Below are 27,911 nucleotides of genomic sequence, written 5' to 3' on the forward strand. Positions count from 1 at the left end.
GCCACCAGGGAAGCCCGGGTTTCATGGTTTTTATTACTTGTCATTGACACATCTAGGAAGGCAGTACAATATTATTTAGGAGAGGATAGCTCGGAGAGGTAAGGGTTAAGGTGCACTTGAATTCTTTTATTTTGGTTTTTTATTAATAAAATAACAGCAGCAGTAATTGTCCACCGTGTATAAGTTGGGTCTATGAGGAGAATTAGGATGAGGAAGACACCATTTCTGCCCTTAAGGAGTTTGTTGAGGAGGGAGACTGACATAAGCAAAGAGTTGCCGTTGGTTGTAATAAATGTTGACCGTCTATTAAGTAGGAGAGTCTCAATAGATGGCGGGAGCCCTGAGAAGGCAGAATGCTTTATCTGATGGCACTTTGTGGAGTCGGAAGAGTTTCTCCAGTTCACAGGTGGCCACAGCACGTGCGGCGATAGGGCTTTCCACATGGGGGTGTTCCTTAGTGCACGGGCCCGGGGGTGTGCAAGAGGGCTGTCCAGGTTTAGTGTGGTGAAGACTTGACAGGTGGCAGGCGTGTCACCTTAAGGCGAGTGTTGGTTGCTTGGATGTTGAACTTCTCGGGTTTGAATTCTTTAGAGCCCTTTATAGCCCTCTGTCTTTGACCTTCAGGGCAGTTTATTGATAAGATTTCTGGTCAAAGAATGAGACAGAAAGGAGAAATATCCCTAACGGTTCACATTCCTTTTGACATTTTACCATGACATTGGAAGTTCTGGTGGATGATTCTAGAATTAGAGCATGCTAGTACGGGAAGAGACTTACTGTAAGAGTTCATTTCTCAATCCCTCACTTTACATGTGAGGAGTCATGAGGCTCAGAGGAGTGAAGTTATCCAGTAGTAATCATCTCTGACGTTATAATTGAGCACTTACTATGTGCCAGCCACTGTTCTGTGTGTTTTGTATCTACTATGTTATTTAAGGCTTAACAACCATGCTCTGAGGTGGGTACTCCTATTATCCTAACTTTCCAGAGGAGGAAGCTGAAGTTCAGAGAATTTATGAGATCTGCCTAAGGTCACACAGTAAGTGGTGAGCCAGGTGGCCTTAACTCCGGAGTCTGTGTGCTTGACCTCGCTCCACTGTACCAAAGCTTCTTAAGGTCCTAAGGCTGGATAGTTGGAGAGTTAGGCTCCCTCTGCAGAGTGAGCACTTAAACTGTTAATTAGTTGGCAGTCTCTGAACCCTGTTTCCTGCAACTGAAACCTTTGTCAACCACAGTTTTGGGATATTTCTCTTTTTTATTTATACTAAGATTTAAAAATCCCAGATATGTTTTCATTTGGGTAGTTGTTTTCCTTATTTTAAACCTGAGAACTTGATGGAGGCACTGCTAGGGGAGCTGGTCTGCTTATACCCTTTGTAGAGAAGAGGCAGGAGCAGGGTGACATGTGAAAAGTGGTGGTTATAAAAGCACTTTTTGAAACTTATAAAAACAAACAAGGAAGGGTTCTGGGTTAAAAGATGGCACATCTCGCATCTTTCAGGGTTGGGTTGAGATCTTTGAAAAAGCCTTGTAAGAAACCTGAGGGGGCAGAAGCCTCATTACATCTTGAGGATTGAGGCTGATGACCTGCAAAGGCGATTTGTGAGAAAGGGTCTCTACCAGAGCAGGGTTTTAACCTGGGGGATCCTTTTTTTTTTTTTTTTTCTTTAGATTAAGTTTTTGTGGAACGGAAGCTTCCTAAGAATTTTTAGAAAAAAGTATTTCAAAGTTTACATTCATTATGTGTTTTGCCAACTTGAGTACTTTTAGGAATAGTGCAGCAACCTCTACCCCTTCCCAGCTCCACCTTATCACGCCCACTTCTTTCTTCCATCCGTCGTGCTCTCTCTCCTAGTTTTTTGCTCTCTCTCCTAGTTTTTTGACGTTTCCTTTGCCCTGTAGTCCTCCCCACACCGCCCGCCCCTCAGCCTGCCAGAGACCCCTGACATTGCGCATTCATTGGTGTCTCTTGGTTCTGAGCAGCTGCAGACCTCCCTGCAGACCCCTTGTGAGGGGTAGTGATTATTTTGTTTGGTTTTCAGTTATCCTTTCCTTTTTGCCCCCTCTCCTGTTTTAGCTTTTATTTTGAAGCAATTTCAGATTTATAGGAAAGTTACAAGAATAGTACAGAGAAATCCCATATGCCTTTTACTCTTATACATCAAATTTCAGCATTTTGCTGTTTATTTTATCTGTTAATCTACCCACCTCCCTATCTGCAGTGTATTTTCCCAGAATCATTTGAGAGTAGGTTGCATACATAGTGCCCCTTTACTCCTCAGTGTCTCTGCGCCCTGTGTATTTCCTAGGAACAAGGTTTTTCTTTTATATACCCCAGTGCAATCATCACCGTCCAGATGCCTAACTTAGAAGCAGTGCTTTAACCTACAGTCCATATTTTAATTTTGTCTACTCTCCTGATAGCATCTGTATAGTAATCTTCTTTCCTTTGTTACAGTACCCTGTCTAGGCCTTATATGTTGTGTTTAGCTGCCTTGTCTTTTTCAGTATATAAGATTTGACTATATATGAGTCATGTTACCTTTTTTCTTTTGAATAATCACATTACAGTAAGAGTCAGTATATGCTTTCACTTCATTATGGTTCTGATAAAGTAGATCTTAAATAGGGCCACGTCTCTGAAAAGCACCAGGGGGCTGTAGCCTGTGTATCTGCACAGCAGGCATTCTTTGTCCAGCGGTAGGTAAGTCAGTTGCTAACATTCATCATATTTTAGTGCATTTTCTTTAATGCCAGTTTAAAGTTGTTACTTTACAAAAATTAATAAAATACTTTGAAAGAGGCACGATGGCAACCATGGAGATTGCTGGAGAAATCAGTACCTTGTCTGTCTGTCTTTAGGTTCGGCTCTGACATGTCTGGAATTGTTTACCCACACAAACCACACATCAGATATCTTTAGAATGATTGTCTTTTTCAGGGCAGTATTATCTTCACTTGAAAGATGGGAAAACGAAGGCTTTGGGCACTGGCTAATTCACCCAGCATATTTCATGGCCAGTCAGAAGCAGGAGAGGGATATGAATTCAGGTCTACCCAATGTCAAACTTTATGTATTTCCATTGTACTACAGAGAGCAAATTGGATTCTGATTGCAAAATCTGATAATTCGTAGTGGCTGCATGCCACTCCACAGGGTGAAAGATTCTGAGGCTTGCTGGACTTTGGGAATATGAATGCTAGGATTGATAAGCAATGCCTGTCTTATGCACATTAGTGGAGGAGTAGAGGGTATCCATGCCTCATAGTGATTATTCTGGAGTTATACCTCCATATAATAATGATGATGATAAAATCTATCCCTATTAAAAGGCTGTCGTGTCGAAACTTGACTATTATCTCTAATTCTCTAACAACTCTATAGTGATAGTGGTAGTATTCTTGGTATGTAGCTGAGTTAACTGAGATGCAGAGAAGTTAAGAGGTGAATTTTTTTTTTTTTTTTTTTTTTGTGGTATGCGGGCCTCTCACTGTTGTGGCCTCTCCCGTTGCGGAGCACAGGCTCCGGACGCGCAGGCTCAGCGGCCATGGCTCACGGGCCCAGCCCCTCTGTGGCATGTGGAATCTTCCCGGACCGGGGCACGAACCCATGTCCCCTGCATCGGCAGGCGGACTCTCAACCACTGCGCCACCAGGGAAGCCCCAAGAGGTGAATTTTTTTAGCATCACACAGCTTTAAAAGTGGTAGGGTTGAAATTTGACTTATTCTCACAAAAGCTTCCTTTGTTGATTTAAATCTGTATTTATATGGGAAATATACCATATTATTTCCATTTCTTAAATAAGAGCCTGCTACTAGGTTGTCAGTAGTGATATACATGGATATGAACAATATTGTGTACTTAGAGATATAAATTTTAGAAATTGTCAACACCATGATAATAGTTTTACAGTTGTTTTGGATGGTGAGAATAACAAATCTGAGGAAAACAGAAATATATTCAATTATTATTTTGATATTCCTTTTAGATCTAATTTACTCTTGAAACAAAAAAAATACGTATACACTTTGATTTGTTCATAAAATTACTCTGTTTGCTAAATTACATTTAAAAGTATAGTTTAGGGCTTCCCTGGTGGCACAGTGGTTGGGAGTTGCCTGCCAATGCAGGGGACACGGGTTCGAGCCCTGGTCCGGGAAGATTCTACATGCCGCGGAGCAACTAAGTCTGTGCGCCACAACTACTGAGCCTGTGAGCCACATCTACTGAAGCCCATGCGCCTAGAGCCCGTGCTCCGCAACAAGAGAAGCCACCGCAATGAGAAGCCCGCGCACCTCAACGAAGAGTAGCCCTTGCTCGCCGCAACTAGAGAAAGCCTGCGCACAGCAACGAAGACCCAACAGCCCCCCCCCCCCAAAAAAAAGGTGTAGTTTAGTCAGACAGTAATTTACTCATTGAATTGACTTACAAGTTGCTGAGCTTGGGGGATTAGGCAAATAGTAGGTTTTGCCAATTTATAAAAATCAGGTAAAAACCAGGAAACCAGAACAGCCTTATATTCTGTTGTACCTAGACGATAGCTACAAATGGGTTTAATATTTGTCTTCTTCACTTCCTGTTCCTTTTCCTGCGGGACAATCTAGTTGGGGATATTTATCAAGTAGTCACAAATATTCTTACGGACTCTGATGAGTGCTATTAAGGAAAAGCACAGTGGTTTTGGAGAGGATCCTGCCTCAGTCTGGAGCTCAGGGAGGGTTTCTCTGAGGACAGGGCTGTAGCGCTGAGTTCTGCAGGAGAGCAGAGCTCCTTCTTCATGGCGGGAACAGTGTCGTTGAAGGCCCAGTGGTGGGAAAGTGTGTGGATTTTCTAGAGGCCCACAGAGGCCAGTATGGTTGGAGGGGGAGATTTCCTGTTGGCCTCAATGATGTGTCCAGCTGACCAGACTTGGTGAGTGGTTGGCTGTGGTGGAGAGGAGAGAGGGGAGTCAGGAGCACCCCTGGACCCTGTTTTGTACATCTGGATGGGGGCGTCTTTCACTGAGATCACAAACAGAAGGGGAGGATCCTGGGTATCCAGGCAGGAATGTTGGGTGGCAGTTGGAAATAGAACTCTGAAGCTGAGAGAAACCAGCCAAGGGTGACACCTTTGGGGGTCACAGACATGAGGAGGTAATGGAAGCTGTGGCTTATGTGAACTTGGGAAAAGTGAAGCTTTGTCTGCAGTGATGCATGATTCTTTGCCTCTTGTACCCCTTGGCCATCAGAGGCCTACAGTCTGATAGAGCCCTGCTGTTTAACCAGCATTGCGGTGTTGAGGAAGTCATTGCCCTTTCTGTTCAGCAAATGTTAATCATGCCAGGCATTCTACTGAGTGCTAGGTATGCAAAGATGAATAAGGCAAAATGTCCACCTTTAATTAACAGTATGCGGGTGAGACAAGAAAGTAAATGGATTAAATTATTGAGTGATTGTTTGCTCTGACTTCAACTTGCTAATTTGTTGAGAGGAAAAGAAAAAAGATTTAGGAACCTCCCACTGTGTGATAAATCCTGTGGTACCTCATTTAATCAGTCCCCCAGCAATACCAGAGGTGAACACAACTGTGCTGTATTAAATGTGAGTCTAATTTTACGTAGCTAATAAGTAGTATAGGCAGGATTCACACCCAGGTTTGTCTGAGTCTAAGCCACCTCCCTTTCCGTTGTACCTTTTTGCCTCAAGTTCTAAGTGTTTTTCTAAACTTTGGACTATCTATTTTATATATTAGGAAAGATGGAGGAATTTGAAGTGGGCAGGAGGTTGTCATCCAAAGGTAGATACGGACTTGGGCGTGCGTCATGAGCGTAATGAGTGAATCGGAAGAGTGCTGTGGATGAGTGGAGTGGAAAGGATTTTCCTAAGGTTTCTGATGAAGACCTTCTTCCGAGAGCTCTGATGCCTGGATTTGTGTCAGGCCTTATGAATGGCACTAGTAGTTAGCTAAGGCTCTGTCCTCTCCCTTGACCTCTTCAGTATTTTTATCAGTGCCGTGGAGGGAGGTATGAATGAAATGGCATGCTGATTTAATTGGTGGTTGACGTCAAGATAGGAAATGCAGTCAGTATGTTAGATGTCAGGCCAGAATAGTGACCAGAAACAAGCAAAATGAAAATAAGCAGAGATAAAAATTTTTGCCACTTGAGTCAGCTAACCAACTGTATAATAGGAGATGGGGGAGGTAGGGTTCGGTCACAGCTGATGGGACGGATCAAGGGCGTGATGAGCCTGTCAAATAATACAGGTACCTGAGGCCAGATTTGTACTAATGTAGGATTTGTACTAATGTAGGAGGAGAAGCAAAGTCCTCCGCATGATATGTTTTGTGTTAAGAGGACTAAGAACTGGCATATTTTGCTCAGAAAAGGGAAATAGATATAGCTATCTTCAAATATTCTACGAAAGGATCAAAGTAACAAAACCAATGGGTGTAAATTACAAGGAACAGATTTTTGTTATATAGAAGGAAGAAATTCATAACATTCATGGTTGCAGACACTTTTAGGGGATTCATACGTACATCATGTATGGACCAATGAGGTTCTTTTCAGTTCTCAGATTCTGTGTTTCATTGATAAATCCTTTATCAGGGTGCCTTAAGAATTGTGTGATCAAATGATAATGTATTAAAGTGCTTTGGAAATGCATGGTAGATGTTGGTCATTATATGATTATGCAGGTCAGGAGGGTCTTTGGATGGGTTTCTAGAGGATATTATACGAACCTCTGACACTATATGCTAAATTTGAGATGTATATACATCCTGGATGTATTTTTTTTTAAAAAAGAGTGTCCCTAAGAGTTAAGAATCACAGCTTCTGATTGTTACTTTTTATGGGTAGTTGATGGAAGTTAGTTTATATACATAGGTAACAACCTATTAATATTTTATTTCTAATCTTAATAATTCTGAAAAGTAAAAATCCAGTGATAGTTTAGATTTTTAGATTAGGGATAAAATTTAAAATGTGGTTAGGAAAAAATACTGTGCCTTCTACTCCTGTTTTGTTTAATGATATATATGTGAAAAACAAACTTCTTTATTTAAAACTGTAAATCAAAACATGTTTATTTCAGAGAAAAACTGCTCAAATAAAAGTTGTCTATAATCCCACCTTTACAAAAAAAATTTTTTTATCATCCCCTTGCCCCCTTCCTTCAGATTTCATTTTGTGGCTCCACAAATATGTATGTTCCCTGTAACTTGCCTTAAGGAAACCAAACGAAAAACAAAAATATTGACAACGGTCCTCTTTCCAAGTCAGTATGTGAGTATTTCGGTTCCTCCCTGCCCCTCCTCTCACGTTGTGAATGGCATCATAGTTAGAGGGCATCAGTAATTTGATGGTTCTTAGAGCCAAGAACAAAACAGCCTTTCCTGCCTTGTCTGATGTCTTAGCATTCCAGTTCTTGATCCTTCCTGTACCGTTGTAGAATGTGGCAAATATTCCTGACTGACCAGAGGAGAACCTACAGTGTATTGATAACCGAAGTTGAAGTTTCAGTGTTTTAGTTCGAGTCTTAATTAAACAGGCACTATTTTGCCATTAATAGAAGTGAAAAAAAAAAAAGTGGTTTTAGATGCTGGGTTGCATTTTTTTTCTACCTGATTCTCATGATCGTACACAGAGGCGTGATACAGCAGAAGGAAATGTGGACCTGAGTCAGGAGACCTGCACTAGTACTGCAGCCCTGGGCCAGTCCCCGCAGCTCCAAGCCTCCATTACGTCATCTTTGGTAATTGGATTCTATGGTAGTAGTGACAGTGGTAACTGAGAATCTTGGTATTTTCTGGCTTGAAGGGAATATGAATGAAGTGAGGGGAGAATATTTAGTGCCCCGTGCCTGTTTTTGACTTAAACTGGTTTTTGTTTTTTTTTTGCGGTACGCGGGCCTCTCACTGTTGTGGCATCTCCTGTTGCGGAGCACAGGCTCCGGACTCGCAGGCTCAGCGGCCATGGCTCACGGGCGCAGCCGCTCCGCGGCATGTGGGATCTTCCCAGACCGGGGCACGAACCCGTGTCGCCTCCATCGGCAGGCGGACTCTCAACCACTGCGCCACCAGGGAAGCCCACTTAAACTGATTTTAATGCCATTAGGAGAAGAACTTGACTAATGTTGCATTATATATTATCATTGACTTTACGTGCATCTTCTGCATGTGTGTACAGAAATTGCTTAGTGAGTTTTACTTTTTATTTTCGAGAACACTTTATGTGATCAGTCCTCATTCCCAGGCAGTTATGAGGCACCGTGATCCTCCTAGTTATTTGTGCTGTATGCTGAATGAGACATAAAAAAGTACAAAGCACGGACGTTGCCATTTTAGTCTCCTTGGGAGTTAAGAAGTAACACATAAAAATGAAAAAAACGGTACATGAGTTAAATATCAATATAAGGCAACCCAGAAGTCGGTTACAGCCTGCATAGGAGAGATTCTAGCAGGTCCCACAGATAGTGTTACTGGGGTGTGGTCCTTGATCCAGGGCTTGAGTGAGCTTGGGTTTAGACAGGCAAAGAGCAGAGCGGCAGCATCCTCCTGCTTGTGTGTGCTGTGAGTGAGGGTGTGGGTGTAGGTGTAGGTGCGGGGACGGAGGCGGCCGAATGTGGGGCAGCTGTGTCCCGCTCACCCCCATCCCCCAGCAAGCCATGGTAGTGTTCCCAGGATGCCTGGGAAAAAACAGGCATTTTATAGTTATATTTAGACATCATCACAGAAAAGTCAACATAGATTGCCTCGCGATATGACAGCCACTACTTACAGGTCACTCTGGCTGGCCCTGATCGTTATCAACTGAGTTTTCACACAGCTGTAATTCATTCACATCACTCTTAAACATTTGACATTGTTTTAGATGTACTTTTCCATGTCCCTGTCCATTCCACTATGCTGATATATTATGGCTCATTCTCATATTCTATAATCGTTGAATAGTTGGGTTGTTTCAGTTTTCTTCTTTGAACAACTAGTCGCTCTGAGATCCTTTTAGTTCTCACTAATTCAATTTTCATTATAATTATGAGGCAGGTATTTCTCGCATTTAGTGAGTGAGAAAACTAAGAAATAGGCACCAATATTCAGAGTCACACAGTGGTATTAAGTGTTGGGATAAGGGTGTGGACCCTCTCTGAGTCCAAAGTCCATGCTTTCCCCCACAGGACAGACCATGCTTTCTCCCTTCAGTATTAGAAATTGTGTAGCTGCAGACACATTTGGATAAATAGCACCCCTGCCCCGTTCGAGAGGGTATTATAGTTGGAACAAGATAATAATTTTTGAAGCTTTTGTTTAAAGCTTCTTGTCATAATGGGCTTCCCTGGCGGCGCAGTGGTTAAGAATCCGCCCGCCAATGCAGGGGACACGGGTTCAATCCCTAGTCTGGGAAGATCCCACATGCCACGGAGCGACTAAGCCCATGCACCACAACTACTGAGCCTGTGCTCTAGAGCCTGTGAGCCACAGACAGTGAGCCCACATGCCACAACTGCTGAAGCCCACGCGCCTAGAGCCCGTGCTCTGCAACAAGAGAAACCACTGCAATGAGAAGCCTGCACACCGCAACGAAGAGTAGCCCCCGCTCGCCACAACTAGAGAAAACCCGAGTGCAGCAATGAAGACCCAACAGAGCCAAAAAATAAATAAATAAAATAAAAATAATAAAAAAAAGCTTCTTGTCATATTATCCTTCAGAAAGAGTTTACCACTGCTTTATACATACTAGTTCAAATACTCGTTTACTCACATTGGGTTTTATTATTTTTGTCATTTCATACGTAATGGAATATTACTTCAAAAGTTTTCTTTGGTTGCTGGTAAGACAGAACATTTTCCCAAATAATGATTCAAAAGGGGGAGAGTTTTTCTTTCCTTGAGCTCTTGTTTAATCCAGATATATAGATATGATTATAGATCAAGAAGATGTGATAGTTCTTCTTTCTGTGGGTTTTTCAATGCCTTTCTTCAATTTGTGGTTTAAGGAATTTGGCTGAAAAAATTGTGAAATATTATATTCATAAAGAAACTACTAATAAGATATCCCCTTAACTTGATATTTAGGAGTGAATACAGTTACGTAGATATCTTTATTATAAATACTTGTGTACGTATACTCTGAAAGAGGGATAATGAGGGAATATCTAAGTATAAAAAGCATCAAGTATAGCTGAAGGATGCTAAAAATATATAGGGACTTGTTCTTTAACTTGGATAATCTTTAAAGGGTAGGTGGATTTCCAGGCCAGCCTCTGAAACCCTATTTAACCTATAATACAGCCTAACTGTGCTGCCTAATATGTCTAGAATCTATATTCAAATATATATTTAAAAAATATACTTCGTATTCCTTCTTATTTAGTAGTCCCAGGGATGGGAAACCTTCTGAGACTTTGGAGGATGTAGGCAGCAGTGGCAGCTTGCCAGAAGGAGATCCAGGAAAGGGTGTGTGGGGGGGGGGAGGGGGGGGGGGGGGGGAGAGGGTTAAAACTCTTACATAAAAAACAAAATTTTTTTTTTTTTTTTTTTTTTTTTGCGGTACGCGGGCCTCTCACTGTTGTGGCCTCTCCCGTTGCGGAGCACAGGCTCCGGACTCACAGGCTCTCAGTGGCCATGGCTCACGGGCCCAGCCGCTCCACGGCATGTGGTATCTTCCCGGACCGGGGCACGAACCCGTGTCCCCTGCATCGGCAGGCGGACTCTCAACCACTGTGCCACCAGGGAACCCCCATAACTACATATTTAAATACATACATATCTAAAAACTTACTTGAATAAGGAAGAGTTACAAGAAAGTCTTATCAAGTAATAAAATTCATTAGAAGCTGAGTAACTAAACATAGACTAGTTATGTTAAGACTTCTTTGAAAATGGGCTGGACACACTGTGACTCTAAAAGCACTTGTCTTATTTTATGGAATTGAAGTCCAAATTGCAGCAGTTGTGGAATGGTAACTAGAAAGGAAAAATGTGCTTGGAATAACATATTTAGAGAAATATTTGAGGACTGTTCTTAATGTGGTGGTCTCTAATATAACATAAATGATACGTGAGAATTGAAAATGGTGATACTGTAGAATCAATAGAAGGGTAGATGATAAAAATACAAAGTTGTTTTGGGTTAGATGTGACTATGAGAAGTGAATTGATTTTTGGAAAAGTCTTAGATTTGATCTGGGTTTTGTTTTCTTTAAGGAGAGAGTTGTAAAAAGCAGGGGTTGAGATCCTGCAGTGGTACATATTTAGTGTTAAAAATAGCAAGAGTACACAGTGGGATGAATTTGGATTGTGGTTGATTATTTAATAATAGGCCATAAGGAGAGAAGGTTAAAATTAAATAATTTGCACTGTGTAAGTATCTTGTTTTCATATCTGAATCTCACTGAAAGGCATTTGATGCATTTTGAGAGGTAGAGATAATCTGTGTATTTCATGCTTTCGATTTTCAGAAATCTCAGGGTTAAGCTAACATTTTGACATGGGTGCAAATTAACTGAATTTTAAGTAGGGCTGTGAGAGTTTATGGCACTGATGAGAAAGATATTACAAAACAGTTTCAGTCACTGATAAGATGAATTTGCTGCACTGTTATCTATAGCATTAAAATATAGACATTCCAATCATTCTCCCATTTTAAATTTCTGCTTTAATTAAGCCAGTTTGGGTCGTGCACTATTTAAAGTCAAGTAAGCAGACCTTTCCTATGCCCCGGCTAATTCAGATTGAATGTGAAGATAGGGCTGCCTCGGGCCCCATTTTGGAAATTTAGCCTGAAATCTGATTTACTCTCTGTGGGCCATTCATTCACTCTGCGGATTCTAGCATCACCAGCTCAGCCTTGATTTTCACACGTTCATAGAAAGTTTTATTTTATCTTTTGAAAGAAAGTGTGGAAAATCATTACATTTTGCTTTTCTTAGGTATAAATTCTAATTTAAATCATTCTGAGAAAACTTAATTCTTAGTTTTCAATTTTAGTTTCATTACATGAGGTCACCATGTATGTTTGTATGTTAATTGTGAAGTCAGCACAGTTTGTGTAACATCAGTATATTGTCTGAGCAATTTCTGTCACAGCAAGTAAACGTTTTTCTTGGCTGGTGAAAGTAGCACAGTTGAAATTACATGAAATTGTGAATTTTGAGCAGAGCTGTTTGGCCTACACATATCTTCATTCAGGTGAGATCAGTTCCTGGCAAATTCCTATGAATCCCTCAGGACTAAGCTCAGGTATTTCTATAGGTGGGCTTTGTGAGAACTCAGACCCACTGGCGTGCTCTCTCCTCACGGCCCCTTCAGGATGTCTGCTGGGCTGCACTGTCATCTTTGTTCAGCCTATTCACCTCTCCAGGACAGCCACCGACACTTGTCCACTTTTTGCTTCCAGTGCCCTGCGTGGTGCACACGGTAGACGCTTAGTAAATGTGTGATGAGTGGGTTACTCAAGTCATTGAAATGAGCACCAGGGTACCCCTAAGAAGGAGGGAGGGCAGAGCCTGCGGGCAGCCTTGGGGGATGTGTAGGACTGGGGCTTCTTTTTTTTTACATCTTTATTGGAGTATAATTGCTTGACTGGGGCTTCTTGTAGCTTTCCCGCCTTGGGTTTGGGGTCTACACTCCTGGCTCCCCCTCACCTCCTATTCATGCCCAGCTCCCGGTCTTCCAAGAGCTGCCCTCACCTCTGCAACGAGACTGCCCTCGCCCAGCTCAGCAGTTACCTCCCAGTCACGAGGCGTAGCCAGAGCTTCAGCCCTCACCTGTCGGACTCCTGGGCTGCAGTTGGCATGTTGCGACACCTGCTCCCTTCTCCTCCATAGCACTGTGCTCTCTACAGCCTCTAACTACATTTTCTGACCATTCTTTTGGCCTAGTTGTGGCCCCCTTTTCCCTTCTACCTATTGTTCTCTTTTCATATATTCTTCCTGGGTAGAGTCCTTGAGTTTTATGTGCTTCATATTAATGAATTCATCCAGTATTTACCGAGGAGTTACTGTGTGCCAGGTGCACTGTTTGACTTGTGTCCTGGAGATATAATGTGAGTGAGTAAAACAGAAATCACCACCCTCCAGGAGCATGTATTCTCTGTATGCTGACTACCCTATTTATGATTCTGGGTCAGGCCTTCCTCCCCAAGTTGGAAACTCATGGTGGCTCTTCCTTCTGGATATTTTCACCTGGATTTCCTTATAGGAACCTCAGTTTTAATATGCAGAATAGTGAAGGCTCCCGCCCCCTGGGGAGGGTTGATCTGCTTCTACTACTGCATGCTGTCTCACCTGGTGTCTTATCATCTGTTAAGCCACCCTTGACACCTGTCTTCCATCACTCACAAGTCGTGCTGTGTTTCCATTCTCTCACTTGAATCTGGGCTTGCTTTTGCCCAGCGCTGCTACCAGCCCAGGACCTCAGCTCACCTGCCTTGTGGCAGCCCACCCTGGCTCCAGGCAGCTGCCAAGAGAGTGGTCCTTGCGGAAGGCGGATCTGACTCCATAGTTCTCTGTTAAAAGCACCCGGTGGTTTATCCCCAAGGTACAATCTGAAGCCTTTAAAATGGCACGTAAGGCTCACCCACCTACTGGCTTCTGCCTGCCCCAGCTGCCGCTTTGCTTCTTGGATCTAAACTGCTTATGTTTCCTCACACACGCCAGGCAGCTCAGCTCCCTTGAGCCTGTGCTTTATGCCGTTTCTTCTGCTCCGTGGTACTCTGTGCCCTGGCCCTCCCAACCTTGAACGTGGCTTCGTCCATTTACCCTGCTAATCTTCAAGCCTTCCTGAGAGTCCCCGTGTCAGTGTGAACATAGAGTCTGGCACACAGTAGGCATCAGTATATGGTTTTGGAAGGAAGGAAGGAGGGATCTGTAGGCCTTTGTAGCACCACGGTGAGGGACTTCCGCCACCACCGCTTTGCTCCTTTGAAGCACCCAGGGCATGAAAGCGCAGACTGAGGCTCCAGTTCGGCTCTCCTGAATGGCCTTGGCCCTGAGGCCCATGGGCTGACTCACCAAGCCAAAAATAAAACTCAAAGTCTAGTTTTGAACTGGTTATGTTTGGTAAGACGCTTACTTGCATAGAGAAGGTGGCTTGTGACTCATAGTCTGGGTGCTTATTCATGTGCACTAGTGATCTTTGAAAATTTTTACCCTAGACATTCTGTGTTATCTGAAATCTATCCTTTCACTTTCTAATGAACACTCAGATGCATTAATGTTTGATCAGGACTTGCAGACTCAGGTCTAAAATAAAGTAATTGTTCTAAGAATACTTTGAAGTCAGAAAGGGTTCCTAACCACTCGCTGTGCTTTGCCTTTGTTACTAGTAAGCTAAAAGGAGCTGGGTGAGATTAACTCATGCCCGTTTCCTGTACGCATAGTAGAATTTTAGATGAACACGAAATCTTTCCTTATATTGTTTGCTCCAGATCCCTCTTAATTATTAAAGCCTTGCTAAAAGTAAAAAAATTAACTGTCTTATATCCACCTAGGTTTGTTTCTTAATGTTTTTCTGGGTTTTATTTGTCAGGTCATCGTTTTCAATATTTTCAAAAGAAAGGATAGTTGCGTTTATAATGTATACGTTAGCATAGCAAACTTTCTGCCTTTGTAATAATGACTTAATAAGCCTACTTCTTCGTGTATTTCTTCACAGGGCAGCCCAATGGATCCCATGGTGATGAAGAGACCTCAGCTGTATGGGATGGGCAGTAACCCTCATTCTCAGCCACAGCAGAGCAGCCCTTACCCGGCAGGTTCCTACGGCCCCCCAGGCCCACAGCGGTATCCGATTGGCATTCAGGGTCGGACCCCAGGGGCCATGGGAGGAATGCAGTACCCACAGCAGCAGGTTTGTGCTAGTTTTTACTCTACTTCCCCGCACAGTTGGTCCTAGTTTTGTCTTTGTCTTTTACTGTCTACCGAAGATTAGTTTTGAGAGGGGGCATTTCACTGATTTTTCTCTACTTTTTAAAAAATTTCATAGTTTCTTGAAATAATCACAGGTACAATATTTCTCCCCTCTCTTCTAAAGAAAGAAAAGTGACCTTCTTAGAGCAAAGTGGACAGAATTCCTGTTTGGTAGAAAGCCTGTGTTACCAGCTATATTTGAAAGATTGACTGTGTCCTCATTTTGCAGCAAATTATATAGATCTAAGCCCCAAAGTGAACTTGGCTTTCTAATATTTCTGATGTCAGACAGTGTCAAATTTTGAGCTGTGAATAAACTTCTTAGGGTGAAGTTTTAAGTTATTTAAAGGTCTTTCTCATAAAAATGGCATCAGCTTAAAATTTTTTTAGTCTCCCCAGAAGTTATTTTGCTTTTATTTCTTGACGTATTTCTTCTGTATCTTTTGAAAAAAGATTTCTGTATTTCTTATAAGAGAATTTGATGTGTATCAGTTTTCGTAGGTTTGATGGGTTTTGTGTTTTTACATAAACAAAAAAGAGGTTTTCTTCTTTAAAAAAAAAAATATTCTTCTCCTTTTTCTCTAGAATCAAATAGTTGGAGTTACCTTAAATGACCATCTACCTTCTGGCAGTAGTAAGCCTACAGTCTCTTGGATACTGGAGAGTATATCCTTGTAATGTTGCCATGAGGAGATTCAGACTTGTTTTAGGGTATTTCGTTTCTAGGAGCACCAGAAAGGCTGATTTATAAATTCCCGCACCATGCCTTTAACCTGGTGGTGCATCGGGTTGATGCCCTGCTTGTTTTCCTGCCTCCAGATAGGTTATTCCACAGTGTTGCCAAGCAACCCGTTCCAGAGTTTCACAGTACTTCCTCTCAGGAAATTCTTCCCCATGTTTGACCAAAAATCACTGTGGAAAAAAGGTTGGATAGAACTTTTGTTCTCTCTAAAGTGAATGTGGAGAATGATATACTTTATATGCTCCATAGCTGTGTCCTAAAAGTTCACAGATAAATGGCACTTCAGCCCTGTCTTTTTAGAGACTGAAAATTGTCTTTCCTCTTTATTTTAGTTTGTCCTTTGGCGATATTTTTATGTTAAGGCAGTTGTAAGGAAAGATAGAAGCAGCTCAGCCTTTGAATCCCAGCTGTTGGTTCTTTAAATGGCCTTCGTTATTGTCAGAAGTTCTCACCCCTTGTTTATTAAAGATTGGCCACTCAGAATTTTAGCAGTCAGTTGCATACTTAATTGTATTGTAATTTGATTCAACATTACTCCTTTCTTCCAGTAATACTTTGCTGCCTAGAATAAAATTCTTTAGTTGAGCTGCTAATTATGAGAGGGAGTTAATTTGTAAATGATTGAAAAGTAAGATGAGAGTTGTGTTTTTTTTTTTTCCTCTCTCTTTCTCTCTTCCTTTTATTTTATTTTATTTATTTTTACGTTTTAAAGCTAATTTTCCCTTAGTTGAGGGGAAGAAGGCCCAGGCAGCCAGCCGAATAAAGTCCTGATTCTGCTCTACAGCTGATTTCTTTTGGGCTCTGACAGTTCTGTATGATACTCTGGCCACAGGAAGAGAGTAGAGACAGAAGGGCAGTGAGAAATAGCAGGACGGGTGGAGGGAAGTAGATGCCGCCACTCCCTGTTCCTGCACCTTCCTTTCCACCATGTTTTCCTGAAGGGAAATTTGAGAGTCATTTCAAAAGGAGCTGTTCATGGCAAGCTACTGGATGAACCTTTACATTTTTCTCTGAATGAGTTAAAGTCTTATTCGAAGTTTAAGACGTTGGTTTATTTTGCAATCCCAAAGTGGGAATCTAACAAATGGAGAGGTGTGAAGAATGATTACCTAGGAGTATTTTTTTCATTATTTTCTTCCCACATATGTAAGGCTAAAACTAGAGGACATACACAGTTACATAGAATAACCTTAGTTTTCTTAGTTTTATTTCATCCTGGTGGATTTACATACTTTCAAAATCCAGTAACTCTCGGATTTATTTGAAGGGACAAATTGATAAAGGTTACCCACCAAGTATTTTAGCAAATTTTTAATTAAGATTTTAGATTAGGTATTTTACTACTAACCCAAAAAAATGCCTAATTCTGATTAAGCACAGATCTTTCTGATAATGAAAGAAAAGTAGGGTATCTGGTAAGAAATGGAATGCCCTGGCTGTCACACTTCCATATTGAGTTAATCATAATGGGACGTTCTAAATAATCTTTATTGCTTTTTTACTTTTTCATTTAGTTATAATACGACCTTGAAGTATTGTTTTTTTGTTTTGAAACCTAAAAGGCTAAAAAGAACTGCTAATGCATTTTTGAATGTGTGTAACATTTTAAAGGGGACACACAGCATAGTACCAAGTTCATGTGATCAGTTAGGTGTAGGCTAATTAATAGCTTTGGAAAGGAAAAAAAATAATGTGGGTTTTGGTAAAGGTTATTAGAACACATTTATTTTTTTAGCTTTAGTCTGTGTCCTTTGGTGAGGAATTTTCGGTGAGTTGCTTTATTTGCGAATTTTGGATAATTATAAACTTGGTCCACAAACAAGGTCCTGGCACAGTGATTGGCTGCCAGTCCTATCCATCTTCTCTTAGTGCTGATGTAATTGGCTAAGCATTGTTGTCGTCATGGCTGGTAATGTTCTTCAGGGAAAAAACTGGAAGATAATGATGACATTGAGTTTTTATTGAGTGGACATCACCACCTAGGCATGACTTTACTTTGGACGGCCTCCAAAGCTTTCTGTGCTTGGTTTGTGAACCTCTAATGAGCTGAATCCAGTTCATTTAATATTGCTCATATATTTCTGCAAAGGATTAAAATGTAGGAATTCAAGTTTGTATGTTGAGTTGCCCACTTACTAGCTGAGTGGTAAGTTGTCTTTGGCTCAGGGGTCACAGTTTGATTCCTGGCTGGCGTTCTACTCCTGTGACAGGAATTTTAAATGAGTATTCTGTTAGAAAGAACCACAGTGCTTATATGAAATTTAACATGCATAGTATCACTGCTTACTTTTTGTCTCGGAGAGTTAGGGGGAACTGGCCACTGAGTGTTGGATTTTAGTATTAACCTGGGGATTCTTGATTTGTATGGTGATAATTTTATTTTTGAACTATACTCATGACTGGGTCTTTGAAGCATGATGTGATAATAGTACATCGTTTTGGTATTTATTAACTGGAACTAGACTTGCGGTCTTTCACTTGCTGATTCTCTCACATCATCAGACAAATACATGGTAAACAGATTAGTTTTGCACCGTGTCCTAAAAACTAGTCTACTTGGGTTTTTATTGAGCTGAGAGGGGAAATGAATTTTCTGTGCCTCTGTGGAGAATGTTCTGCCTCTAAGCTCCTGGAATTCAAACCTGGGGATGGTTAACAGAAGTACACTGGTTGATTTCATCTAATACGGAGCTACACAGAGGATGTATAATCTTTAAGGTTACTAGAATCTGACTCAGTTTTTTAGATTTTGTTTTTTTAAACTTAGACACCAATGTATCCTTTGCTTGATCGGGGATGTGGGTGAGCAAATGTTTTATTTCATTTTTCTTGTCCTTTGTGATCATAAATGTATACATAGGCCTATGCTGACTTGCTTTAAAAAAGATTTGTCATATAAAAGAAATAACACCGAGAAGAAATAGGTTACAGAAGCGAAGTTATATTTATTTGTGTCAAGCTGATTTCAATTATGTGGTCTGAGATTTTTCTCGAGTTATCAAGTGTTATTGGACTGGTATTTTAACTCTCCATATCTTGTTGCAGATGTTTGTATAACCTGATACCTGTTGGAATTATAAAACCAGGGAAGGAGAAAAAGGGCAAAGTGAGAGATGTATAAGTTCATGAGTGCTTTTGCAATGGGAAAACGTGACTTTTTAGTTTTTAAACACATCTGTATTGCGAAGACCTTTACAACAAGAATATGGAATATAATTATTGCTTTGAAAGATATCGTGGCAAAATTAAATAGAACTTGTTATTTTTGTTAAGGTGACCCATCTGAACTTATCACTTTCAATCTAAATAACAACTGAATTAAACACCAAGGTTGTTTTGAAAAAGGCTTTAAAAATGAATAGGTGTTTTAATTTGTGCCTTTATCCTCTACACCCTTTGGATGTGTCTGTTTTGCTGTGTGTTTTTTGAGTAGAATATTTATTTCAGAACATAAGCATTTTATTTGGTACCATCTTAACAGCCAAAACACTTCTTCCAATGCACATATTTATTTTGGCAGCAGATGTTTCTAAAAGGAGACAAACATTACAATTGTTTGGCTAAAATAAATGTTTTCTTTGGGGTTATTAAGGAGCCAAGTGAATTCTAGGATTCCCACCTGTGTTACTTTATATTGTTAATCTATTCTGGAAAAAAATTGCTTTTTAAAATACAGTTAAAATTATGTTTCGATATAGTTTTAACAATGTTTCTGAAAAGTAAGGAAGAATGGAGTGAGAAGGACTGGTTAAAAGAGTTTTTTTTTTTTTTTTTTTTGCGGTACGCGGGCCTCTCACTGTCGTGGCCCCTCCCGTTGCGGAGCACAGGCTCTGGATGCGCAGGCTCAGCAGCCATGGCTCACGGGCCCAGCCGCTCCGCGGCATGTGGGATCTTCCCGGACCGGGGCACGAACCTGTGTCCCCTGCATCGGCGGGCGGACTCTCAACCACTGCGCCACCAGGGAAGCCCTAAAAGAGTTTTTTGACATGAAATGTTTATTTAGACTTACTCTCTGAACCCTAAGTGTGAATTCGATAGTCAGGGCTTAATTTTAGTTTTCTCTAAAACAGAGCTGAGACTTCCTATTTAAGGAGCATAATAGGGTGTGATAGGATGAGAAAGGAAGGCTTGACTTAGTGAAATAAAGGAAGGCTTAACATAATGGAGAGGAATGGGTGCCTAGTGTCTGTTTTACCTTCAGAGTCTTAATTTTTTGATAGTTTGTATTCACTCAGAGATATCTACCTGTACTAAATAATATATTAAACATGTATTTTACATGTATATAGATATATACACATATAAACAAACAAATCAATAAGATGAAGGTAAACTTTTTGGCCAGTAAAATAGTGAATGCTTTGAGATTTCTTTTGCTGTGTTATTCACAGCATTTTTATATACGCATGTTCTGTTCTAAGAGAGCTGGAGCCAAGCTGCTTTGCTTGTATACCTGAAACGTTTGGAGTTTTTTTTAGCGGGTTGCAGATTGTATAAATAATGGCCTTTTGTTGGCCACATTTTGTCTTGATTTCCTCACTTGTTCTTCATCAGTGAATATGAAGGTATATAAGCTTTACACCTAACATTTCTGCTTCCAACTAGATAGCAGATGCTACTGTCTTTGATGCCAAAGTTCCCTGTAGATGGAGTTTTGTACCAAGAAAATAGTTTTGAAAAGATCTCTAGATATGGTAATTTTTAGTTGTACTTTAAAATTTAAATTTCTGGACTAACTGTTTTATTTACTTCTTATATTGTAGTTGAATTTCAACATATTTTGAAGCATTCAGTGTGACATTCTTAACAGAGGTGTGTTAGAAGAGGTTAAATTTTAGGTTAAATATAAAGTTTTAAATCTTTAGCCTTTTTTCTTAAAAATGAGGTAAGACCAGGTTTTATACTTGAAAGTTTAATGAGAAAATGTGAAATGATTTCTCTTGTAGTTTGGAAAACTACTTTTTTTAAAAAATTAATTAATTTTATTTTTGGCTGCATTGGGTCTTCGTTGCTGAGTACGGGCTTTCTCTAGTTGTGGCAAGCGGGGGCTACTCTTTGTTGTGGTGCGCGGGCTTCTCATTGCAGTGGCTTCTCTTGTTGCGGAGCATGGGCTCTAGGCATGTGGGCTTCAGTAGTTGTGGCTCGTGGGCTCAGTGGTTGTGTCACTCGCGCTCTAGAGTGCAGGCTCAGTAGTTGTGGCTGTCGGGCTTAGTTGCTCCATGGCATGTGGGACCTTCCCAGACCAGGGCTCGAACCTGCATCTCCTGCATTGGCAGGCGGATTCTTAACCACTGCGCCACCAGGGAAGTCCTGGAAAGCTACTTTTATATTAGGAAGTTTATTACGGATGTGTGTGTGTGTGTATTTATTATTATTTTTTAACCTGGATATTTACATTGCCCTAGAAATTTTAAAGGTTACATACAGTGTACAGTGCCTATTCTCTGCTGGTAGCTTATTCTGTTCTTTCATTAACATATGAGTTCTATGTATTTTACATATCTAGACATTCAACCTAAAATATTTGTTAAGCTTTTCTATTATATTTTTATTTTTGAAATGTAAAACTCAAGTATACGTTTTAGGCAGCGTTATAATCACCTGGATATTTAAATAAATTTGGTTTATTTGCTTTCATCAAAGAAATATTTAGTGTGATATTTATGTTAAAATTTAAACAATTCAGTTAAAGCTAACAGTTGATAACAGTAAAATCAACCAACCACGTTCCACAGCTCCCTGAAAAGCAAACCGTAAAAACAAAAATACCAGAAGATAAATTGAAAGCTAAACTAAGTGGCTTAGCTTAGGCCAGTGGTTCTCAAACTTTGCCTAAGGTTAGACTCTCCTACAGTGCTTTGATACCTCCCAGATGGATGCCCATATCAATGGCATCTGAATGTAAAAGCTTCCCTCTTTCTAAGCTCCACAGGTGACTCTCCTGTGCAGCTAGGGTTAACAACCAGGTGTCAGAGATAGACACAGAAGCAGCTTCCTGACCTGCAGGTGTACGCCCTGGGTGCTTGCTCTCCAGCCCTCCTCCAGTGAGTCAGAAACTCACCACTGCTTAAAGGGAAGAAATGTGGCCAGAACCAGGAGTTGGGACAGTTCAGTCCTTGTCGGTTAATGCTTCATCTATGTGCAATACTGGAAAAATCTGTATCTCACTCTGCTCATCCGCTAAATGAGTTTGACTGTAAGGTCTCCCAGCTTGGATTTTCCCTTTAAGATAGTAGTAAGTTAGTGTCTTTTTATTTTAGCTTTAGAGTTTAGAGTCTTGTCATTTCAAATATAGTCTGGTGAAATTTAAGGGTAACGCTTGACAAGTTGTATTAGTACAGCTACTAACCCAAATTCTTTAAAATTCTTTCTAAAGGGGAAAGAGATTAGCTCAAAGATTAGCAAATTGTTGTAATCAGTACAATAAATTATCTTCTAACTTTTTTTCCAATACATTTATTTATTTATTTTTGGCTGCGTTGGGTCTTCGTTGCTGAGCATGGGTTTTCTCTAGTTGCGGCGAGTGGGGGCTACTCTTCATGGTGGTGTGCGGGCTTCTCATTGTGGTGGCTTCTCTTGTTGCAGAGCACGGGCTCTAGGTGCGCGGGCTCAGTAGTTGTGGCACGTGGGCCCAGTAGTTGTGGCTCACGGGCTCTAGAGCACAGGCTCAGTAGTTGTGGTGCACAGGCTTAGTTGCTCTGCGGCATGTGGGATCTTCCTGGCCCAGGGCTCGAACCCGTGTCCCCTGCGTTGGCAGGCGATTCTTAACCACTGGGCCACCAGGGAAGTCCCCTAATTTATTATTTTTAAAGTGAAAATTTTCTCAGAGAACCTCTTCCTTCTGAATACCTGGTGTGTGTTAGATATGTAGAATGTTATTTTTTTTAATATGTAGAAAATCTTAAGTTTGAGGTGCTAACTTTACTTGGAGTCACAAAAAGAATCAAAGAGAGCCAGTAATTACTTACACATTTTACACACTATTACTTTCTAAGTAGTTCTGAAAATAGTGTATACTGTACAACATTGGGATAAACTGTGTACAGTGAATTCTTTTTTTTTTTTTTTTTTTGTGGTACGCGGGCCTCTCACTGTTGTGGCCTCTCCCGTTGCTGAGTATAGCTCCGGACGCGCAGGCTCAGCGGCCATGGCTCACGGGCCCAGCCGCTCCGCGGCATGTGGGATCTTCCCGGACCGGGGCACAAACCCGTGTCCCCTGCATCGGCGGGCGGACTCTCAACCACTGTGCCACCAGGGAAGCCCTGTACAGTGAATTCTATATGGAAATAATGAGTTTTAAAAGATTTGTCCTGTGCCGTTACCTCAAATCGTCTTTCAGCTCCACAAAGAAGAGTTGGATGGCTTTGTTTTTGTATTTTAAAAACAGGTTTTTTCCTAAGGGTAAAGGAAGTCTCTTCTTTTATGTTAGTGGAAGAAAGTTAAATTCTTTCTGGTAAAAAGTTGTTTATGGCAGTTTTATTATTTTTATATGCAACATATCTATTAAGGCCATTTGCCCTTACAGTTTTGAAAATAGCTATAAAAGTTAAAACTGTAGTTGTGAATGGAATTAGAAAAACACTTTAGTAGAGAGGGAGAAGAGAAAGAAGGTGGGTGGAAGCATGAAGGGAAGAGGGGATTACAAGGAGAAAAAGCAGGAATCCACAGCAGCCTTGCTTTTCTCAGTGGGACTGTGTGGACGCCTCACTACCACTGGGGACCTTGCTCAGTCCAGGTTTCTCTGACCTCAAGAGGAACTCCCTACGTGGAGCCAGGTGTTAGAAAGTTCCTGGAAATTCTGGAGCTGAGACTTGAGTGTGGTTAGTGTGTGTGTATGACATGAACATCCCTTGCCTACTAACAAAGTCCGAAACCCAAGATTAGTAACTGTCTACAGCAGCAGGCATTACGCAGCTTCCCATTTCCTACAAAAAAGTGTGTTTAATCTAGAAAACAGATTGTTCCAAAGATTTAAGCAAATTGGTCTCCATTTATTGGTATAAATCATTAAGAGTATACTTTTTCTTTTAATTAACTACCAAACAGACCAATGGAATTGGCTCTTCAGGGTTTTAGTCAAAGGCACTGCCTTTGTTCTAGACAACATCAAACATTCAGAAACAAAAAGTAAGATGAATAGAAAAAAAAAAAAAACCCAAAAAACAAACAAACTCAGAAAGTACTGGAATAAAAATGCAAAAAAATCTATCATTGCTGAGGTAATTAAGTTTTACTTAATGGTCCTGAGACTGAAAAAATCTAGTTCTACCTGGATGGTTGTAGGAGCTGGTCCCAAGGAGGGCTGGGGAGGTGTCTGCTGGGAAGGGAACACCAATTTGAGATGTTTCCACAGAAAAGACAGCCAAGCAGGGACGGTTTCCCAACACTAAAAGTAAAAAGTTCCTTTTTAATCAATATCATGATCATCATTGCTGCCAGAGAGAACTGCGGAAGAGCTGCAGGTCAGAATAATTGTTGGTCTGTGGGCTTCAGAATATTCCTTAAAACAGTCAGCCGAGGGGCTTCCCTGGTGGCGCAGTGGTTGGGAGTCTGTCTGCCTGCCAATGCAGGGGACACGGGTTCGTGCCCCGGTCTGGGAAGATCCCACATGCCGCGGAGCGGCTGGGCCCGTGAGCCATGGCCGCTGAGCCTGCGCCTCCAGAGCCTGTGCTCCGCAACGGGAGATGCCACAACAGTGAGAGGCCCGCGTACTGCAAAACAGTCAGCCAGAAAGGAGACTTCCCTTTCCTTTAGTTACTATGTTACCTTGAAATTTCCAGTAAGATTTTGAGATAGCCCAGTAATCTAGGTGTCTAGATTATCTAGATATCTGAGTATCTACGCCTAGGTATATAGGCGTTTTACATCTTTGGAGGGTTTCCTCAGTGTTGTGGGCTTCATACAGAAATACGACTTTCCTTCTCTACTTCCTACCTGTATGTCCCTTGCCACTTGTCAGGGTCTCAGAGATGAGAGGACCTTATTCCCCGGTAGTTGGCCAAATTCTCATAGTTGGAGAGAAGAGGAGAGACCAGAGTTCCCTTCCAAGTGCACTGGGCTGCCGGAGGGAGAGCTCTCTCCCTTGTCCACTGTTGTCTGCGGCTGAGTTCTCCCCCATTCTTCTTCCTCGTTGACTTAAAAAATAAAGGGTGGAAGGAGTGATAACATATGACATCACTGGCCCTGTCTTCACGACATCAGGTGTATCACAGCACATGTAGAGAATGTCCCAGAATGACAGTTAAAGGACATTTTACTCCACACATGCAGCACATCACAAGAGTAATAAAGTACAGAGTGAACAGTGAAGCAGAGGGATCTTGGGGGGTTCCAGTTCTGACCACAGCTGCTAAAAACTGCAGAAATGGGGCAACGAGCAACGTGCAGCGTGTGTAGTTCCAAGTCAGATTCGGCTATGGTCAGTCTAACTGGAAGAATTTAAGTCATCTGAATGCATCCTAGCTGCAAGGGTGGCTATGAATTTGAGTTCTGAATTCATAACTGGCGGGGGGCAGGGTGGGGTGCTTTTGGTTACTAAATCTTTGTAGAGAACACTTGACGGTTCCCAAGTTTCTCCTGTGTAAAAAAACACCTGCTCCATTTCCTCCTACAGTTTTCCTCACTCCATAAATGGCAGCTTTCTGCTTCTGCTTTGCTTGCCCAGGCCCAAACCTCACAGTCATCCTCTCTTTCTCAGCCTTTCAATCTGTTAAATAATCCCATTGCCCCTTTTTTCAAGATAGATCCCGAAACTGAGTACTTCTCACCACCTTGACAGATGCCACCCTGTGGCCAAGCCCCCATCTCCCATGTGGATTATCACAGCGGACTCCAGAATGGTCCTTTTAGAGGGCGTACGTCAGGCCCTGGCCTTGCCTCTGGGAGTCCCCCCTTCACTGAGGGTCCCCAAGCCTCCACCACTGACCCTCACCCCTCAGAATACCATCTTTCTTCCTCTGTGCCTTCGTGTTTGTCCTTCCTGTGCCTCTCAGGCTTTGGCCAGGTCTGTGTGAGTCTTGCTGTCTTATTAATTCTAGCTTTCTGTTCAAAGGAATGTTAACTTGAGGTGCCGTCTCCGACTCGCTGGAGTAGAAGCACACACTCCTCCCGCCCGGGCACTCGTCCTTCCTCCGCCGCGCTTAACCACCTGCGTGTGCTTGCTCCTGTTTGGGCAGAAGCTCCGGGCAGCAGGCACTTGGTTTTGCCCCGCTGTAGCCCATCATCTAGAGCAGTACGTGACACTTCACGAACATTTTCAAACAAGCGAAGGAAAGAATTTGCAGAATTGTAGCCTCTGGCCAGTGAGATCCGTGGACCCCAGTGCAGAGAGGTCTGAGTGTGGTAGCGGCGCGTCTGGCACCTGTGCTCGGCTGCGGGCAGGCTCTTTCCCCGTTGCCTCCTTAGATTCCAGTTGAACTCAGTGACCAGCTCCTTTGCTGACCTGTGGGAAGCCTGCTGACGTCTCTGAGCTGTACTTTTAACCCTGTTTTTAGACCCCTGAGGAGTTTCTGATGCCTGAGCTAGTTATAGCAGCTGGTTTTCTGTCGCTTATTTCAGTGTGTGCAGTGCAGGGCCCTGTATTCCTTCTGGCTGGGACTAACCCCATTGACTGGGCTGGAGACAGCTGCTCCATGACTGCCTGGCCGGTGATGTTCCTCTGCGTTTGCCTGTGTTTAGTGTAGTGCTCTCAGGAGGGAGAGGAGCTAAGATTCTAGCTCAGAACTGACTCAGATTTGGTGCCGGTGCGCTGCGAGCTCAGCTCTTCGTCCGAACACCGGCCATCTGACGTTGTCTGCTGTGGACCACCCCTGCCCTCCACCCCCAAACAGTTAGGAGGCCGTTTATAGAAAGACAGTTTTCCGGTAGGGATTTACTGCCAGAGGGCAGAGAATTCCTTCCCAGTGGAGGCAGAGCTCTGTCCTGTGTGGTGGAAGTATGGGGGCTGTGAAATGATGGGGGAACATTTTACATCCATGCTTATACTGGAATTGTGTAAAAGTCAGTGTTTATTTATGGAGAAAACCGTGAAGTTTGACATTTTAGTTCTCCGTAAGTGGAATTGATAAGTTGAGCTCACTATTCTGAGTAGACATGCTTTATGGGGCCAGAGCACTTCGCAGACGCTTAGCTTTTAGAAAGGGTATATTGCGGACAGAGATTTGGAGCTGTAGCCTTTACACCCACACTGCACTGTAGCTTGTTTCCGGAAGTGGAGGTTGCGGCTACACCTAGGAGTAGAGAAAGGTGATTTAGCCTGAATCTTTAAAAATTACTGCCGTGTGGTTTATTCCCGTTGAGGATGTATGGTAGGTAAGTAATTCTCACTTTCCAGGAAGGACAGGAATTACCGGCCCCCTCCTCCCCCCACAGTGTCCTTGTCTTCTTCCTGGGCCCGTTTTCCTAGTACTCTTGAGAGGCGGTTACTAGATGACAAAGTACAGTCGTGGTGCCAGGTATTATACTAATAAGTACTTTTACATTACACTCATTTAATTCTTGCCACACGATTTATCTCCATTTTAAATTATTATTAATAGTAATAGCTAGCGTTTGTTAGGGCTTATTCTCTGTCAGGCACTGTTTTTCTTGCTTTACGTCGATTAACTCAGTCCTCACGATGGCCTTCTGAGGTAGGTGTTAGGATCCTCAGTTTACAGATGAGGAAAGTGAGGCGAGAGAGGTTGATCAGGTTGTTCAAATTTACATGCTTACTAAGTGGCAGAGCAAGGACTTCAGATTCTTGGCGCTTTAAGTCTGGGCCCGTGCTAGCACTACATTTTATGATTCTGGTAAAACTGGAACGCTTCTCATCACTGAGACTAGGATTCATTTGAGTTCTTAAATAATAAGACTGATTATAATTAAGGTAGCCTCATTTTGACATTGCATATTAGTTTCATGGAAAGTCCTTTGTGACTTTTACCAAGTTGAAAACCGAATGTTACCATGTCTATCACACTTAGTTTTTTTTATTGAGGTGAAATTCACATAACGTAGAAATAACCACTTTAAAGTGTACAATTCAGTGACATTTAGTACATTCACAGTATTGCATAACTATCACCTCTGTCTAGTTCCAAAATTTTTTTGTCACCACCAAATGAGACCTCTGTGTCCATTAAGCACTCACTTCCTGGTTCCTCCTCCCCCTAGGTCCCCTCCCCCTGGCAACCACTAATCCGCTTTCTGTCTCTATAGATTTGCCTATTCTGGACACTTCATATAAATGGAATCATATAATATGGGACCTTTTGTGTCTGGCTGATTTCAGGGTTC

The 27,911-nt window shown here is 41.9% G+C and overlaps 1 protein-coding gene across 8 annotated transcripts in view; it reads left to right on the forward strand.

Moving 5' to 3' along the window:
* ARID1B (AT-rich interaction domain 1B) overlaps positions 1-27,911 on the forward strand; it is a 411,248-nt gene that overhangs the window by 35,033 nt on the left and 348,304 nt on the right. For all 8 annotated transcript variants that reach the window (XM_029223438.1, XM_029223435.1, XM_029223437.1 and 5 more), the window contains exon 2: positions 14,640-14,834. In XM_029223438.1, coding sequence (XP_029079271.1) covers positions 14,640-14,834 — 195 coding nt within the window. The remainder of the gene's footprint in view (positions 1-14,639; positions 14,835-27,911) is intronic.

Source organism: Monodon monoceros, unplaced genomic scaffold, assembly GCF_005190385.1.
Source record: "Monodon monoceros isolate NGI ecotype Baffin Bay Population unplaced genomic scaffold, NGI_Narwhal_1 Super_Scaffold_15, whole genome shotgun sequence".
Classification (NCBI taxonomy): Eukaryota; Metazoa; Chordata; class Mammalia; order Artiodactyla; family Monodontidae; genus Monodon; species Monodon monoceros.